The sequence below is a fragment of the Ranitomeya variabilis genome, chromosome 1, assembly GCF_051348905.1.
Source record: "Ranitomeya variabilis isolate aRanVar5 chromosome 1, aRanVar5.hap1, whole genome shotgun sequence".
Classification (NCBI taxonomy): domain Eukaryota; kingdom Metazoa; phylum Chordata; class Amphibia; order Anura; family Dendrobatidae; genus Ranitomeya; species Ranitomeya variabilis.
The window spans coordinates 879,670,457-879,690,632 of record NC_135232.1 but is presented as its reverse complement, the minus strand read 5'-3'; the positions used below and the strand labels follow the sequence as shown (position 1 = coordinate 879,690,632).

Below are 20,176 nucleotides of genomic sequence, written 5' to 3'. Positions count from 1 at the left end.
AATAAGATGTGTAGTAGAGGGGTGACAAGGACACTAAACTTCAGGAGGGCAAATTTCCAACGGATGAGAGAGGATCTTGGTGCAATTAACTGGGACGATATCCTGAGACATAAAAGTACACAAAGAAAATGGGAGACGTTTATTAGCATCCTGGATAGGACCTGTGCACAGTATATACCGTATGGGAATAAACATACTAGAAATAGGAGGAAACCAATATGGCTAAATAGAGCTGTAAGGGGCGCAATAAGTGACAAAAAGAAAGCATTTAAGTAGGTAGTGAGGAGGCATTAAATAAATACAAAAAATTTAATAAATTCTGTAAAAAGCAAATCAAGGCGGCAGCAAAGATTGAGACAGAGAGACTCATTGCCAGAGAGAGCAAAAATAATCCCAAAATATTCTTTAACTACATAAATAGTAAGAAACTAAAAAAATTATAGTGTTGGCCCCCTTAAAAATAGTCTGGGTGAATGGTGGATGAGGATGAGGAAAAAGCCAATATGCTAAATGACTTTTTTTCATCAGTATTTACAAAAGAAAATCCCATGGCAGCCAATATGACTAGTGATAAAAATTCCCAATTAAATGTTACCTGCTTAACCCAGCAGGAAGTACGGCGGCGTCTAAAAATCACAAAAATTGACAAATCTTCGGGCCCGGATGGGATACACCCCTGAGTACTGCAGGAATTAAGTACAGTCATTGATAGACCATTATTTTTAATCTTTAAAGAGTCCATAATAACAGGGTCTGTACCACAGGACTGGCGTATAGCAAATGTGGTGCCAATATTCAAAAAGGGGACAAAAACTGAACTCGGAAATTATAGGCCAGTAAGCTTAACCTCTACTGTGGGTAAAATCCTGGAGGGCATTCTAAGGGATGCTATACTGGAGTATCTGAAGAGGAATAACCTCATGACCCAGTATCAGCACGGGTTTACTAGGGACCGTTCATGTCAGACTAATTTGATCAGCTTCTATGAAGAGGTAAGTTCCGGACTGGACCAAGGGAGCCCAGTGGATGTAGTGTATATGGACTTTTCAAAAGCTTTTGATACGGTGCCACACAAAAGGTTGTTACATAAAATGAGAATAATGGGGATAGGGGAAAATATGTGTAAGTGGATTGAGAGCTGGCTCAGGGATAGGAAACAAAGGGTGGTTATTAATGGAGCACACTCGGACTGGGTCGCGGTTAGCAGTGGGGTACCACAGGGGTCAGTATTGGGCCCTCTTCTTTTTAACATATTTATTAATGACCTTGTAGGGGGCATTCAGAGTAGTATTTCAATATTTGCAGATGACACTAAACTCTGCAGGGTAATCAATACAGAGGAGGACAATTTTAGATTACAGGATGATTTATGTAAACTAGAAGCTTGGGCTGATAAATGGCAAATGAGCTTTAATGGGGATAAATGTAAAGTCATGCACTTGGGTAGAAGTAATAAGATGTATAACTATGTGCTTAATTCTAAAACTCTGGGCAAAACCATGAATGAAAAAGACCTGGGTGTATGGGTGGATGACAAACTCATATTCAGTGGCCAGTGTCAGGCAGCTGCTACAAAGGCAAATAAAATAATGGGATGCATTAAAAGAGGCATAGATGCTCATGAGGAAAACATAATTTTACCTCTATACAAGTCACTAGTTCGACCACACTTAGAATACTGTGCACAGTTCTGGTCTCCGGTGTATAAGAAAGACATAGCTGAACTGGAGCGGGTGCAGAGAAGAGCGACCAAGGTTATTAGAGGACTGGGGGGTCTGCAATACCAAGATAGGTTATTACACTTGGGGCTATTTAGTTTGGAAAAACGAAGGCTAAGGGGTGATCTTATGTTAATGTATAAATATATGAGGGGACAGTACAAAGACCTTTCTGATGATCTTTTTAATCATAGACCGGTGACAGGGACAAGGGGGCATCCTCTACGTCTGGAGGAAAAAAGGTTTAAGCATAATAACAGACGCGGATTCTTTACTGTAAGAGCAGTGAGACTATGGAACTCTCTGCCGTATGATGTTGTAATGAGTGAGTCATTACTTAAATTTAAGAGAGGACTGGATACCTTTCTGGAAAAGTATAATGTTACAGGGTATATACACTAGATTCCTTGATAGGGCGTTGATCCAGGGAACTAGTCTGATTGCCGTATGTGGGGTCGGGAAGGAATTTTTTTCCCCATGGTGGAGCTTACTCTTACCACATGGTTTTTTTTTGCCTTCCCCTGGATCAACATGTTAGGGCATGTTAGGCTATGGGTTGAACTAGATGGACTTTAAGTCTTCCTTCAACCTTAATAACTATGTAACTATGTAACTATCATATCCCCACGGGAGATCATCTGCCCATTAAGGAGAGATACCGGCCTGTACCTCCAAGCTCATTATCAGTGCGCCAAAGACATGTTACGAGAGATGAAAGAGGCTGGGGTAATCAGAGATAGTTGTAGTCCCTGGGCAGCTCCACTAGTCCTTGTCAGAAAAAAAGATGGCTCCATGAGAATGTGTGTAGATTATAGGCAGATAAACCACATTACACACAAAGAAGCATACCCATTGCCTAGAATAGAAGAGTCATTAGCTGCTCTAAAATCTGCTAACTACTTTTCCACCTTGGATTTCACCAGTGGGTACTGGCAGGTTCCCGTAGCAGAGGCGGATAAGGAAAAGGTGGCCTTCACCACACCGATGGGTCTCTATGAATTCAACTACTGTACATGCCGCTCAGACTGTGCAATGCCCCAGGAACGTTTCAGAGGATGATGGAGTGCTGTCTTGGGTACAAGAACTTTGAGACCATCTTGCTTTACCTGGACGATGTCATCGTCTTCTCCATGACTTATGAGGACCACCTGAAGCATCTATCTGAGGTGTTTGAAGCTCTGTCCAAATTTGTCTTAAAGGTAAAACCATCCAAATGCCATCTGTTAAAGCCCAAAGTGCAGTACCTGGGCCATGTGGTGAGCGCCGAAGGAGTGGCACCAGACCCTGACAAGGTCACCATGATTAGAGACTGGCCAAAGCTCAGCAACTTCCATGAAGTCCGGATGGAAGAAGTTGGAGACCCTACTTCGTGGGAGGTTCTACTGGATTAGCATGAGGAAAACCATCGAAAAGTGGTGCCGAGAGTGTGGCCCATGTAGCTTGCGCAGAAAGGACCGTGACAGCCAGAGGGCTCCCCTACAGCCCATAGTCACCAAACAGCCACTTGAACTAGTGGCCTTAGACCATGTGAAGCTAACTCCAAGCCAGTCAGGCTATGCCTACACTTTGACTATTGTGGATCACTACTCCAGATTCCTGGTAGTCGTACCTGTCAAGGATCAGACAGCAAAGAAGGCAGCCAGAGCCTTCCAACAACAATTCTGTAGACCACATGGATATCCTGAGAAGGTACTTACTGATCAAAGACCAGCCTTCGAAGCAGAAGTGTTTCAAGAATTTTGCAACCTCTACAGAAGCAAAAAGATCAGAACCACACCATACCACCCACAAACCAACGGTATGTGCGAAAAGATGAACCAAGTAGTGATTGACTTACTGAAGACATTGCCTTTACATGAAAGAAACTTATGGCCAGAAAAGTTACCAGACTTAGTAGAGTTGTACAACCACATTCAAGTGAATTCCACCAACTGTACTCAAGCATACCTGATGAGAGGAAAATCCAGCAAACTACCTGTTGATCTAGACATGGGAGTCCTAACCCCAGAAAATACCTCTTCTTATGCTGATTGGGATACCGAGAGACAACAAAGGTACCGCCATGTACGAGAGTGCGTTGAAAGAAGTCTATCACAGGCGAGACAGAAGCAAGAGAGAGAGACTATAACCTACGAGCACCAGCAATTCCCTTATCACCAGGTGAACAAGTGCTAAAACGTAAAAGAAGATTGCACAAACTTGACAACCAGTGGGAAGCAGAACCATATACTATCCTACCTTCAAACTTCGACAACACAAAAGTCTGCCTTATCAGTAAAGATGGAGGAGAAACTTCAACTGCAGTATCAAGAGACCATCTCAAAGTATGCCCTGATAAATTGAGAAACAGAGAAGCAGACCCAGGAACATCTCCACCCATGGAAGAAGAAGAGAAGAAAATTCACACTGTTCTTGGAGATGTTCCCCAGTCTTGGACTCAAGTGCATCAGGCCATAGTGATACCTGTCTTGACTTTTCCCGAGCTGGAAATACCAGAACAAAATGTGATTCCAGATGGTCCTGAATCAGAAGAGACTTTACACCAGCAGGCTCCAGCAGCAAATGTCACCCCAGCAGTGAAACCAGAGAATCCACCCTCTGCCATTGGTGAATCTGTCAGCCCTATGGTGAATCTAAGAATACGCAGATGCTTGCCCTGTTTGCCAATACAATGCAGACCTACAAGTAGTGCACATACTAGAGGGTCCACTACAGTAACAGCAGACATGTTAGATCAGGGACTACGCAGGTCTACCCGTAGTACCAAAGGTCAAATCCCAGCCAGGTACAAGGATTAAAAATGTCAATAATTGCTGCTACCTGTTTGAATTGCTTGCTTACATTTGTTACAGGTTTAAAATAGACAATAGGGTAATGGACAGTGAATTACCCCAAAACTGTATTTGTACATAGTAGGCACTCAAGGTGCACCCTGGTTCTACCCACTTGCCAGCGTGGGTAAGGCCTTGCTTGTTTTTTCACAGACCCGAAGCAAAACCGTGTGGCGTGGCAACCCTGGGTCTGGATACGCCTTGTAGCCCGCCCAAAACCTATTCTGGGGGTTTATGACGGATCCCTCGCTCGGTACTTTCATTTATAATCAAGGACACCCTGGTTATAAGACCAGATGTACATTTATAAGCTTGTTTTTGCAACGTTTAAGCCTACAATACATCCCATAAAGGGAAGCCAAAGTTTATAATTGTTCAAATGTTATCAAAATGTTTGCATTATTTAACCTGTAATTGCTGTTCTTCTTTTCCCAGTCTGGGGGTACTGGATTTATTGGGGGGGGGAGTGTGGTGCCCCAGGGTCCTGGTCATCACAGTAGCATTGCTTTCCTCACAGGGAAAGTGATGTTACGCTTGGAAGCGATGAAGGAGATCTTTTATCAGGTAACCACAATGCATGCAACATATTTACACTCCAGGCCCGAAGGGGGAGCTCTAAACTGGTTTAAGGTGAATTCCCCTAGAAAGACATTCTGTTCTGGAGGGAAAGAGTTCAGTTTCAGTTTCAGTTCAGAAAGTGAGAGACACAGAAGAGAGCAGACCGACATAGAGTGTCAGAAGGTCTGAAGGGGCCTGTAGTCTGAAGTACTGCAGCCCCTGGAGGAAGAGACATACAGAAAGCCGACCATTGTTCAGTGAGTGTGCAGGAGAGTGAAGCACAGGAGAGTGAAGCACAGGAGAGTAACCTCAGGGGAGGCCAGCTAAGATCAGGCTGCCTCCCTCTGAAGCGCAGATAACCGGTAGCCAGGCCACCGAGATTGTAAGGACTCTACGACTTACAGCAGAAACTGGCAGGACAGCAGAATTGCAAGTTATCTGTCCCCACACACACCCAGGAGGCACGGTGACACCCATAGAGCCCGGGGTGTGCTAGAGTCCCTATAAATAGTCTCAAGTCACCAGTCATACGGGTTATGTCCTATCCTATATGGGGGACAGAGAGAGAACATCTGTGAGAACCTTATATAAAGCCATAGGCAGTAAGGGACTACAATACCACCGTGCTAGAGGAAGGCTTTTAACTCCACTTGGTAAAGGGGACTCTTGATTAGCTTCCAAGCCAGCTGGACCCTGCCTGCCCTGTGATGTGGTGCCCTGGACTGTGGCTGCCTGAAGTCTTCAGTAAACAAGGTAAAGAGACTGCAAAGCTGTGTCCTCGTTCCTTACTGCACCATTTACCATCTTCCATCTACACATCGGGAGCCCTGGGGATATACTTCACCTTTGGGAAGTTATACCATCTAGCTGCCAAAACATCACCCCAGAGAAGCCCTTAAATTAGCGTTGGTCCCCACTGACCGAATACCACAGGTGGCATCACGAACATAAACTTTATTCCCTTTAAAGACTATTCCCTTTTACATGGGCGCCCAGGGCCACAGACCGGGTCGCCACCGTGACATCCCCCTGTGAACTCAGGACCCGGTACCGGGTATCCTACGTCCATGGCGGGCGACTCAAATGTTCACAGAAAATAAATATAATAGAAGCTAAAATAAGCTTGACCTGAGACAAGAGAACTGGAAGTTCAGGTTTTCCGAGAAAGAAATGATTTTAAAAAGGTAATATTGTAAATTAACAAAACCACCTATTCTCTTCCCCAATAATCCAACTCTGACCCTCCTACAATGCTCCAAGTTTTTGTCTGCAGTTGCCACAGCATTAATTTGTCATATTAATGTCATCACCACTCAGCAATGGGAGCGATTATGACACTTGAAAGACACGTGACTACACTCAAACAGGTCACCGATATGAAACTTTATTCTCAGAGCTAATTCTTTATATTATTACTAGACTTACCACTTGGTTGATGGACAATAGTAATCTTATCTGTTGAAAAAAAATGCAGATTAATACATTTAACAATAAGCTGATTAAATTGTAAACACTTCCTGGATAAAGTACACTCTTCTAGTTGTCAGTCCTTTTTATGTGTATACTTTTCTTTAGAATTATGACGTTGTTTTATGACATGCAGATGTTGTTAGTTCCCTGTCCTGCTCTGCTCTGCCCTTTTTTACATTGACGTCATTTGACACATGGTAGGGTTTTAATACTAGAAACAGATTAGGACTGAGCCAATAGGTACACCATGATGGTGGGATAGTTTTTATGCTTTTTTTTTTTTTTTTTAAATCAAAATAGTATTAACTTAGTACCCTATGTTATTTACATGCACTATTATGTACTAATATTATTATAATTTGTAAAACCTTTGTAAAATTTCAAAGAGGATTTTTTTCTATAATGTTTTCAGCTTACCATAAACTCTTTCATCATCTGTTTTGTCTCCAATAATATTATCACGCAACTGCTGCAGCTTTTTCTATTTGGATTTAAAAAAAAAGTTCAGTTTAGCATATATTTTGTCTCCAGGGTATGAATGTGAATGAAATGTAACACATAATGCACAGTACATTAACTTAGTATAATAAAAGCATCACTGAATGTCTTGTTCAAGTAGTTCAGCTAGTTCAGCTTTATAGAACGGACAAATAGGAACAAACTAAAATTGAAACGAGAAAAAGTGTCATTGTCATGTTAAAAGATTTGAAACGTAAATTCACACTTTAATGTGAAATTATCATCAGAAAATGACACGTGAAATGTATATTTTTAAAAATTTTGTCTAGTGATGTGCAATCCTGTGGATGTTCAGGTCCGGCGGGTTCGGCCGAGCATCTAAAAAAGTTTGTTTGGGGTACCCAAACGGTATCTGAACCTGATCCCTGACCCATTCAGATGAATGGGGGGCCTGAATATCCGTTGCTTGCCAAGTTGTAATCTGCATGACAGTGTGCCAAACACACGCTCTGATCGGTGGTAAGATCATTACAGCCAGTCAGAGACCTGCGGTTCCCACGCTGTAAGTCGACAGTGTGAGCCACCAGCTGTGACCGGCAGTATAACGGTTACTTACGGTCACAGGCATCGCCTAAAGAGAGTACTACTCCCATCAGCCTACGTCTGGTGTTGCTGAAAACAGTGAGAGCAGTCCACACACTGTTTTTTAAAATTATTTAAATAAATAATGTAAAAAAATGGCTTGGGGTCCCCCCATTTTTGACAACCAGTCAAGCTATAGCAGACAGCTTGGAACTGATATTCTCAGGCTGGTAAGGGACCAAGGATATTTTTTTAAATCCCTTTTTTAATAAAAAAATATATATAAAATATGCTTGTGGTCCCCCGTAATTTAGCATAAGCAGCAGAGAGAAAGCTGACAGCTGAGGGCTGATGTTAATATTTTGGGAAGGAGGGCAATACCTCTAAAGGTTCCCAGGCTATTAATATCAGCTCATAGCTGTTTGGCTAGCCTTTACTGGTTATTTTCTGGGAGGACCCAGGAAAAAAAATGATGTAGGGTCCCCATATAATTTTAAACCAGCAAAAGCTAAACAGACTGCTTTGGACTAATATTAATAGCCAAGGAAGGGGCCAGGGAAATTGGTCCTCCTCCCAGGCTAAGAACATTATCCCTCAGCCACCCCATAAATGGTACAATATTTGTGAGGTTAATGCCACATTTGTATTGTCAGGTGACATCAAGCCCAGGAGTTAGCAATGGAGAGGCATCTATAAGACACTCTCATTACTATCCCAATAGTAAGTTTGGAAATAAACACACAGTATGAATAAAGTCCATTATTTGAAATAAAAATCATCACCCTGTTTTGCACATTTAAAATAAAAAACAAAGTTATACTCATCTTACACCTATGCCATTGAAGCCCTTGTAGCCTGTAAAAGTTAGAAAATAATAAACAACCATTATACTTACCTTATGCCTAATCCTTTCAAGCCCTTGTCCCTTGTTAAAAAGCAAAAAAATAAACAACCATATCTCTCACCTGTCCAAAGTGATGATTAGCAGTACTGTCCCACACTGTTATCCATCTCTGCGATATCTGGTTTACAACCTGATGTGATGCGTGATGTGACCATCCAGGCTGAAAACCAGGACACAATGAAGTGCTGTGAGCGCAACTTCAGAGACGAGCGATGAAGTCATAGAGGTAACTGCCGGTCACTGAAAGTGCGTTCCAACTTGCTACTTAACTGTGAGCTGAGACGACTAACTGCAGTAACCTCAATGAGATCACCATGAATACCATTAGAAAATTCTCACAATGCTAGCAGTGATCTCGTTGAGGTCACTTCAGTTCATTGTCCCAGCTCACAGTGAAGTGAACCTGGGAATGCACCTTAAGTGACCGGTGGTTACCTCTATGAGGTCACCGCTTGTCACTGAATCTGCACTCGCAGCACCTCATTATGTCCTGGTTTTCAGCCTGCATGATTGCATCATGCCACTGTTTAGGTTGTAAACCAGATATTGCAAAGAGGGATTACGGAGTAGGACAGTATTGCTAATCTTTACTTCGGACAGGTTAAGGATATGGTTGTTTATTATTTTTCTTCTTTTCCAGGGGACATACGAATGAGAGGATTATCTTCACATCAGGGACAGGTGAGAGATATGGTTGTTTATTATTTTCTGTTTTTTACTGGTGACATGGGCATCGGTGGATTAGGCGTAAGGTGAGTATAACAGTGCTTTTCATTCTTATTTCAAATTAAAGAGTCTGTGTCTTTCTTTCAATTAAAGGATTATATTTTGGCTATGTCTTTTTACAATCTAACTATGGGGTTAGTAATAAGCGCGTCTTATAGACGTCTCTCCATTACTAACCTGTGGGCTTGATGTCAGCAGCCATAGAACAGCTGACATCAACCCCACAGCCATTACCCCACTTGACACATCACCAGGGCAAGTGAGAAGAGCTAGACAAAGTGCCAGAATTAGTGCATCTAATAGATGCACCTATTTTTAGACTGACTGGGGGGGGGGGGCAATAACCATGCCCCTTACCAGCCTGATAATACCAGCTCCCATCTGTTTGCTTTAGCTTGGCTATTTGTCAAAAATAGTGGGGACCCCATGCTGTTTTTTGTAATTATTTATTTAAATAATAAAAAAAACAGCGTGAGGACCCTTCTATTCTTGATAACCATTCATGATAAAGCTGACAACTGCGGGTTGCATCTCTCAGCTGTCAGTTTTGCCTGCCCTGGTTATTAAAAATAGTTGAGACCTCATGTCATTTAAAAAAATATATATTTACTTATAACTCAGGCGCCAGCTGATGAATACTCCCATCAGCTGCACTTTGTTCTCACTCTTATTAAGGACAGCAGGCATAGGCTGATGGGAGTAGTACTCTCTCATCAGCCAACTTGTGTGATCACAGTTATTCTTTCTACTGCCAGTCGCAGCTGCTGGCTCACACTGGGAACTGCAGCATGGGAAACACTCGATGTTTGGGCTGTCTAACCCGAACAGTAACATGGACTTTCTAGAGAAATCTGGGTTCGGGGTCCGTGCCCAAATAACTTTACTGTTCGGATTTGCCCATCTCTAATTTTGACAATGTTTTTTTATATCACAATCCATATTAAAAATAAAAAAAAATAGTTATCTTGCAATTTTTACATTGACCACTTACACTCTTTGTTTACTCTAACTTCTAAATTCATAGCTGTATTTTTATTATCGAGAAAGGCCATATATGTCTAAGGCCAGTCTCACACGTCCAGTTAATTCCAGTACCAGAGAAAATAGGTACCGGAGTTATCCGTGTCCGTGTGTCCGTGAGCTCACGTAGGCCATCCGTGTGGCACACGTGCGGCAGCCGTGTGCCGCCTGGGTACCACACGGACAGTGCAGGAGAAACAGCGCTAAAGTTTAGCGCTGTCCCCTGCATCGTGCTGAAGCCGCGATTCATATCTTCTGTGCAGCAGCGTTTGCTGTAAAGAAGATATGAATAATCCATTTTTTTAGTGGTATTTCGTGTTTAAAATAAAGCTCCCCCTGTGCGCCCCCCGCTGTTCTGAAAATACTCACCCGGCCCCCTTGTTGGCTGACGCTGCTTCCTGTCCTGGCCGCAGCTTCTCCTGTATACGGTCACGTGGGGCCGCTCATTTACAGTAATGAATATGCGGCTCCACCCCTATGGGAGGTGGAGCCGCATATTCATGACTGTAATCGGCGGCCCCACGTGACCGCATACAGTAGAAGGTGCGGCCAGGACAGGAAGCAGCGACAGCCAACAAGGGAGCCGGGTGAGTATTTTCAGAACAGCGGGGGGGGGGGGGCGCACAGGGGGTGGGGACATGGAGCTTTATTTTAAACACGAAATACCACTAAAAAAATGGATTATTCATATCTTCTTTACAGCAAACGCTGCTGCACAGAAGATATGAATTGCGGCTTCAGCACCATGTGGGGGGGACAGCGCTTACTGGAGCGCTGTCTCCTGCACGGCACACGGAGAACGTCCGTGTGCAGTACGTGTTTTACATGGACCCATTGACTTTAATGGGTCCGTGTAATACGTGCGCTCCCACGAACACTGACATGTCTCCGTGTTTGGCACACGGAGACACGGTCCGCAAAAAATCAATGACATCTGCACAGATGCATTGATTTTAATGTGTCTACGAGTGTCAGTGGCTCCGGTACATGAGGAAACTGTCACCTCACGTACCGGAGCCACTGACGTGTGAAACCGGCCTAAAATGTATTCTACTGTTATTGGACCTAGTGGGAGGCCCTACTGAACAACACAGAAATTATCAATGGTGCAAGAGACTTGAACACGGAATTATCTAACTTCTGTCTGTTTCAACACATTTACATAGCCACAATGAAAAGAGCTTGACCAAATTTTTTCGTATTGAAGTATCTAATGAGCATGTACAAAAGTCTTTGTGAAGATAAAGGGAGCAGGGGGAGCTGTGACATGACCTATTGTGATTAGTGAATCCTGTGCTATCAGCTGTTTATAAAGGTCTGTCATTGTAATCCTGAGAAGACTTGCAGAAATCTCCTCCTGAAAGCGTGAGAAATATGTCTAACGTAACCCCAATGACCTCTGTGAAGATTTCAAGATAAATGTTTGCAAACATTTAAAAGAAATGCATCTAACATTAAAAGCTGATTTAAACAATAGGTTATTTTTTTCTGATAGATTTTCTTTAACCCCTTCCTGACATGCCCCGTACTAGTATGGCACATGTCGGGTCCCCTGCTTTGATGTGGGCTTCGGCGGTGAGCCCACATCAAAGTTGCGACATGTCAGCTATTTTGTACAGCTGACATGTGCGCGCAATAGCTATTAACCTGTCAAACGCTGACAGTGGCATTTAACTGGTGCTTCCGGCCGCGGGGACGGAGATGACCTCATTGCCGACCCCCCGTCACATGATCAGGGGTCGGCGATGCATCAGGATGGTAGCCATAGAGGTCCTTGAGACCTCTATGGTTACTGATGCCGGCCTGCTGTGAGCATCCCCCTGTGGTTGGCGCTCATAGCACACCTGCATTTCAGGTACATAGCAGCAATCTGATGATCGCTGCTATGTAGCTGAGCCGATCGAGTTGTGCCAGCTTCTAGCCTCCCATGGAGGCTATTGAAGCATGGCACAAGTTAAAAAAAATGTTTTAAAAAATATGAAAAAAATAATAAAAATATAAAAGTTTAAATCACCCCCCTTTCGCCCCATCCTAAATAAAACAATAAAAAAATCAAACTTACACATGTTTGGTATTGCCGCATTCAGAATTGCCTGATCTATCAATAAAAAAAGGATTAATCTGATTGCTAAACGGCGTAGCGAGAAAAAAAATTCGAAACGCCAGAATTACGTTTTTTGGTCGCAGCGACATTGCATTGAAATGCAATAATGGGTGATCAAACGAATGTATCTGCACCGAAATGGTATCATTAAAAATGTAAAAAATAAGCCCTCACCCGACCCCAGATTATGAAAAATGGAGACGCTACGGTTATCAGAAAATCGTGCTTTTTTTTTTTAGCAAAGTTCTGAATTTTGTTCTCCACTTAGATAATAACCTAGACATGTTAGGTGTCCATGAACGTGTAATGACCTGGAGAATCATAATGGCTGGTCAGTTTTAGCATTTAGTGAAGCTAGCAAAAAAGCCAAACAAAAAACAAGTGTGGGATTGGACTTTTTTTTGCAATTTCACCGCACTTGGAATTTTTTTCCCATTTTCTAGTACAAGACATGGTAAAATCAATGGTGTCGTTCAAAAGTACAACTCGCTCTGCAAAAAATAAGCCCTCACATGACCATATTGACGGAAAAATAAAACAGTTATGGCTCTGGGAAGGAGGGGAGCGGAAAATGAAAACGAAAAAGGGCCGTGGCAGGAAGGGGTTAAAGGGTATCTGTCAGTAGGATCAACCTTCCTAAGCAATGTATATGGGCATGTAGGTCATAGGAAACTGAATAAAATGATACCTTGATATTTTCAATTAGAAGTCTCTTCTAGAGAAGTTCATGTTTTTCTTATATGTAAGGCTACGTTCACACTAGCGTTGTGCGCCGCTGCATCGGCGACGCAACGCACAACGCACGCAAAAACGCGGCAAAACGCACGCAAAAACGCTGCGTTTTGCGACGCATGCGTCGGTTTTTGCCGAAAATCGGACGCAAGAAAAATGCAACTTGTTGCGTTTTCTTGGTCCGACGCTTGCGGCAAAAAAGACGCATGTGTGGCACAACGCAACAAAAAAAAACGCATGCGTCCCCCATGTTAAGTATAGGGGGCGCATGACGCATGCGTCGCCGCTGCGTCGCCGACGCAAATCCGACGCACATTAGCTTAACGCTAATGTGAACGTAGCCTAAATGAGTTGTTAAGATCTATGGTCCAGACACTGATCTCCATGAAAATCTGCCTCCAGAGATTACTTTAAGTGAAAGTGGCATTATCAGTGTGAGACCTGTAACTAGCACAATACAGTAGAACTAAACTTTGTCTCATATTCTCATAGCAAATGTGTTAGCAGCTGCGGCTATCAGAGCTCTGCTATGAAGCAACACTGGTGACCTGCGAGATGGAAGCCGAAGCACTGAGTGGAAGCAGTGAGATCAGGAAAGCAGAGAGCGGCCATTACATATCACACTAGTAACGCCCCATTTTATTTAATATAAGCTCTGGAGGCAAATTCTCATGCAAATCAATGTTCGGTCCATTGTCCTGATCATGTCATTTACATATAAGAAAAATGTGGATTTTTCTGGAATAAGACCTCGGATTGCAGGTATCAAGGTATCATTTTATTCAGCTTCCTATAACTTACATACATTTATAGACAGCTTAAGAGGGTTGCTCCTACTGGCAGTTTTCCTTTAGCTTCTTGCTTACCTGTTGAAGAAGATCTAATCCACTCTTTTCATTTTGCCACTGTTGAAATTTTTTAAGAGCTTCATCCATACTGATAATTCCCATTTTCACCTTTTCTTGTAGTAATATGAGCTCATCTTGCCCAGTAAGTGCATATTGCTGAGCTGGAATCTGAGGTTCATGTTTAGCCAATTGTATTTTCTCTGCAATTCATAACATATTAAGTTAATGAATATGCAATATGCAATCTTTTAATATAGAAAGTAATAGCAACACGAGAGGCAATTTATCAAGTTTTTTTATACTGCCTCTGGCTGGCACACAGTCACTGGGAGCATTCTCCTACCTGTCTCCTTATTGCTCACACCGTTTGCTACACCTGGAAGGGTAGTGAGCGGCCTAAAAAAAAAGGTGAGGGTAGAAAGCAAATACATGAAACTCCTCAGTTCACTTCATCACCAAACAAGTGATTACAGTCACTGCCACCAATGAAAATAGTGTATTATCATTGGAGTCAGTGGGGATAATCTATTCAGTGATGGAGCAAACTCAGGAGCTGCACATATTTGTTCTCTGCCCTCTCCTCTTCTCTGAAGCCACTCAGTACTCTTACAGGTTTATTAGTGTTGCGAGCACTATCAGCTGGAAGAAGACAGAGAGGAGAACACATCCTGCCATTGCGTGCATGTGCAGCCGCATTCTGGGAAGCGAGCACTGCCAATTTGAAGAGATGGAAGACCCCCAATATGCAAAGGAGGGAGAGTAACAATGTCCTAAACTCTTGGCCTCATGAAGGGTGTACCAAAACCTCTTTAGTTGCATAGAAATTAAGTTATTTTCTCACGTATTGTACCAATAACACGTAAAATGATATTATGATTGATATACTGGCTAAGTCCCATTTTTCAGCGTGTAACTCATTTAAAATGAATTTTGAGGGTGACAAGCTCCCTTGAAATGTGACAAATTTCCAGGATGGTGTTTTACAATTGTTATAAATTTTGCTACATCTGTAACTGGAAAAACTAGATGATAATGCTTGTGCAAACTTTAATCAAGGTCTTAATTATTGTCCGCCAGCTTTCTCACTTCAAGCTTAAAAAATAAAGTTTAAAACTCAAAGAATTAGATATGCCAGTTATTTTTGAAATGTCAATATGGTGAATAGGCAAAATACATTAGCGTGTGACATTATATATAGAGAGAGCTAACATATCATAAGCAGTTCTAATACCTAAGAGGTACAATTATATAGCTACAGATGGAGAGCTATTATGGCTAATGACTGGTAATTAAAGGAGGTCACAGAGATTTTGGCATTTATCTCTTCACGAGATTGTGCCATGAGTCACAGAAGGTTATAAACAATGATGAGTTGTATTAAATTGCCATGAAGTCCTTTAATTTTAATATCCAGATTACCGGCTATTTTTCTTGAAATTTCCATATATATATTAAACATAATTTAAGTTAAAATAGCTGGATATTAATAACCATACCTGGCATGACAACTTTCCATTTAACTGCAATGATGTTTCACGCATCTGCTCTAACGCGCTACTAACGTCAAAGTTTTCCAATTTTTAAAAATAATCTACTACTGTTTTTGTTATGAATAGATCTACTTCCAATAATCCATTGAAACAGCCACTTCTTTATGACTCAAATACATTTCCCAAGCCACAAATCATTATGAGGGTGAGTCAAAAAGTTTAAGCACTTTGGTTTTATTAAAACGTCTGTTGGTTGCACAGTGCTTTCTGTATGTTTTTGTGGTCCGAGGGTGTCTAGTGCCAATATCCTGTATATCGAAGGCTTTGTGGACAGTATGGAGGAGGGGTTTTGTCACAAGAAATGTACATCAGTGGATAGAGAAGTTCAAAGATTGTACAAGAGTAAGCCATGGCTGGAGTAAATATCTAAACTCACTCTACCAACACCCAGGCATCTTGACAAAAAAAAAGAAAAAAAGAAATATCTTTAGGTAGAATGGCGGCGGGTCCATTCAGAACACTTTCCTTAGAAGACGTAGTGGTAAACCCCTTGGGAGTTGTGCCACAAATTGAACCCAATACATTCAGACTAATCCACCATTTGTCATATCCAAGGGGCAGGTCAGTAAAAGACAACATCGACGCAGAACTAAGTACAGTACTATGTACTGTACCTCCTTTGACGAGGCAATCAGGCGGGTCAAGAAGTTGGTAAGGGGCACCCTAATGGCCAAAACAGACATTGAGGGGGCATTCCGGTTACTACCTGTGCCTCCGAATAGTGTTCTCCCATTGGGCTGCTTCTGTGAAGGAGCATACTACATAGATCGCTGTTTGCGATGCTCCATATCCATATAGTGCTCACTATTTGAGACGTTTAGTTGCTTCCTCGAATGTGTCGTCATGGACATTTGTAAGGCGGCACATATTATCCATTACCTCGACGACTTCTTATGCCTGGGCCCAAAAGATTCGCCACAGTGTGAAAACACGCGGTAGTCCACCTGTGAGAAGGAGAGAGCTGGAGGGAGAGTGGACATCCCACAGCCAAGGGGTTAGATTGAGAAAGAAAGAAGGCGGTGTAGCTTGCTTCATGGGCGGGGTTACTCTGCTGAGTAGCAGAAATTGCTACTAGGCCCAAAAGGATTTCCTGGGCCAGATGCCATTACAAAATAGTACTTAGGCAAACAGGCGGTGTAGCTTGCTTCATGGGTGGGGTACGCTGCTGAGTAGCACCAAATTCTACTAGGCCCAAAAGGATTTCCTGGGCCAGATGCCGTTAAAAATAGTACTTAGGTAAACAGGCGGTGTAGCTTGCTTCATGGGTGGGGTACGCTGCTGAGTAGCACTAAATTCTACTAGGCCCAAAAGGATTTCCTGGGCCAGATGCCATTAAAAATAGTACTTAGGTAAACAGACGGTGGTTGACCCGGCCCACTAGGCTGCATTGTAGCACAGTGAGGTTCCCACTGCAACTTATGCCTCATATCCATGTGACGGTTCATGCATGAAGTACTCAAGCTAGTGATTTTTTGGCCTCTACTGAAATTTTGTTGACAAATCTTTCAGACAACTTGAGTTGGGTCATCCTTTGCGATGGAGAAAATGCCCAGGCTATGCAAGGCTTAGAGCCCATGCGACCTGAAGAGCCACCACGACTTCTGATCTGAGGCACAGTTGGGGTTGAGGATGCAGTTGTTGACGTGCTTCCAGTACTCCATCTCTGTCCAGGAGGCACACCGCTACCTCATCGTCAGACTCGTCACTAGCATCCTCCTCCACCTCCTCTGCTGACCTCATGGACTGGCGGACTGGGGGTTGACAGTAAGTGGGGTCTACAACCACGTCATCATCATCCTGTGTGTTCTCACACCCGTCGTCCTCATAGCCAACCTCTTCCTGCCCCGACCGAAAAGTCAAGTTTTCATTCCAATCAGGTATCTCAGATTCATCATCATCTTCCTCATTGTCTCATTGTCTCCACCAACAGGAGTTACAGTTTGGGAACGAGGGTCTACATTATGCTCAGAACCTTCTTCATCTGGGCCTGGATCTGACTCACAAAGATTCAGTGCAGATCATTTCCTCGTCTGGATTCACAGAAGGTCTTGAGCAGACCTCTGATTCCCAGGCTATAGTATGCGTAAACAGCTCTACAGACTCAACCATGTGTATTACCCCATGCTCAGATGGGCAGCTGGAGACTTGGGAGCTGTGAGGAATCAAGTGCGATTGGGGTGACAACTCTGAGGGCTGGAGTAGTTGTCATGTTAAAGTTGACATGGAGGAGAGCCCACTTGAACGAGCACTTGATATCCGTTCAAGCACCTGCTGTTTTTGTGCCTCATCTGGAATTTTTGGCGATGCTTGTAGCGATGGTCGGAAGAAAGGGATCATATCAGATTGTCCACGAAAAGAAGTAGACATCTTACTTTGGCTGGAAGATGGTCTTTCTTCTGCAGATGTTACTGTTGCTTTAAAACCTACCCCATGGACACAACCTTTTTTTTCCCTTTCCAACACGCCTATTCCCCTTTCCACCAGCAGCAGGCCTTTTGCCACTCATTTTAGTGCTTAACTAATTGGCAACTCTGTATCTGTAGTTATTGGCACAACAACCGATGGATGAAAACCAAGCAGAACTGAGTGGCCAAACTGTATTACTAGGCCCTAAACTATTAACTGGATTAGAAGCAGTAAAAATTGAGATACACAGGCGGTATAGTTTGTTTCACAGGTGGGCTACTCTGCTGACATGCAGACACTGCTCCTAGGCCCTAAACTGTTAACTGGATTAGATGCAGTAAAAAATGAGATACACAAGCGGTATAGTTTGTTTCACAGGCTGGCTACTCTGCTGACGTGCAGACACTGCTCCTAGGCCCTAAACTACTAACTGGATTAGATGCAGTAAAAATTGAGATACACAGGCAGTATAGTTTGTTTCACAGGCTGGCTACTCTGCTGACGTGCAGACACTGCTCCTAGGCCCAAAACTATTAACTGGATTAGATGCAGTAAAAATTGAGATACACAGGCAGTATAGTTTGTTTCACAGACAGGCTACTCTGCTGACATGCAGACACTGCTCCTAGGCCCAAAACTATTAACTGGATTAGATGCAGTGAAAATAGAGATACACAGGGGGTGTCCTTAGCTTCACAGGTGGGCTACTCTGCTGACGTGCAGACACTGCTACTAAGCCCCAAACCCCAAAACTATTTACTGGGTTAAATGCAGTAAAAATTGAGATACACAGGTGGTGTAGCTAGCTTCACAGGCTGGCTACTCTGCTGACGTGCAGACACTGCTCCTAGGCCCAAAACTATTAACTGGATTAGATGCAGTAAAAATTGAGATACACAGGCAGTATAGTTTGTTTCACAGACAGGCTACTCTGCTGACGTGCAGACACTGCTCCTAGGCCCAAAACTATTAACTGGATTAGATGCAGTGAAAATAGAGATACACAGGGGGTGTCGTTAGCTTCACAGGTGGGCTACTCTGCTGACGTGCAGACACTGCTACTAAGCCCCAAACCCCAAAACTATTTACTGGGTTAAATGCAGTAAAAATTGAGATACACAGGTGGTGTAGCTAGCTTCACAGGCGGGCTACTCTGCTGACGTGCAGACACTGCTACTAAGCCCAAAACCCCAAAACGATTTACTGGGTTAGATGCAGTAAAAATTGAGATACACAGGTGGTGTAGCTAGCTTCACAGGCGGGCTACTCTGCTGACATGCAGACACTGCTACTAAGCCCAAAACCCCAAAACGATTTACTGGGTTAGATGCAGTAAAAATTGAGATACACAGGCGGTTTAGCTAGCTTCACAGGCGGGCTACTCAGATGACTATCAGACAATGCTACTAGCCCAAAAGGATTGGCTGAGCTAGATTACACCAAATGCTGTGACTAACACTTGCACAGCACTGGCTCAGACCTGCCTGGCAAACAGTGCTATGAACTTCAGTAACCTACCCTGAAAAGAGCTGATAGTACAACTAGTCCCGACTCCTCCCAACTTCCTAAACCTATCTCTCTGACAATTCGCTCCAAAAAACACTCTTAGTCTGTATAGCGCCCACAGCAGCAGCGGTGCCGCCTAACACTTAGCTGCTGCAGTGAGGAAATGGTAGCGACGGGGCAAATGGCTGGTTCTTATAGGGCAAGGACATGTGACATACACAGCCAATGACATATGCCCTTGCTTGTGTGCATCACATGCACATTGCTGTGTGTGTGTGCACTGCTGATAGGCTGAGAGACTGCACCGCCCCTCTGTAAATGCGGGAAAGAAAAAAAAATGGAGATTGGCGTTATTTCAGCACAGATCTATCCCCCGCCCCCCCCCACCCACTATACACTAAAACAGTCCATTAACAATGATAAACAGTTTTATTGTGCAAATCAAGCTAGGCTTTAGGTGAACGAACAGTTATCGAATAGAAACTTAAACAGCCGAATTTTAAGCAAATTGTTCGGGTTCGTCGAACGACTCGGACACTGCCCAAAACTGCTCGAATTTGAAATTGGCGAACAGTTCGACTCGAACACCGCTCATCTCTAGTTATTAAGGGTGGTCTGAGAAATGTTCTGCCACACTGAATGCACTTGGGCACAAAAATAAAGAATAAGAACTGCTGGCAGCTCCCTTTACATTTGCTAATCAATAATGCTTCAGATGTGTTCAATGGGAGGCAAGGCTGGAAACGCTGCAGGCCAAATTAG

General features: G+C 43.2%; 1 protein-coding gene across 2 annotated transcripts in view; it reads right to left on the bottom strand.

Annotated features, from left to right (window-relative positions):
* The window catches only part of BANK1 (B cell scaffold protein with ankyrin repeats 1), an 828,100-nt gene that overhangs the window by 27,913 nt on the left and 780,011 nt on the right, over positions 1-20,176 (bottom strand). For both annotated transcript variants that reach the window (XM_077277945.1, XM_077277934.1), the window contains exons 15-17: positions 13,971-14,152; positions 6,995-7,058; positions 6,533-6,562 (exon numbers count right to left, since the gene is read on the bottom strand). In XM_077277945.1, the coding sequence (XP_077134060.1) occupies positions 6,533-6,562; positions 6,995-7,058; positions 13,971-14,152 (276 nt within the window). The remainder of the gene's footprint in view (positions 1-6,532; positions 6,563-6,994; positions 7,059-13,970; positions 14,153-20,176) is intronic.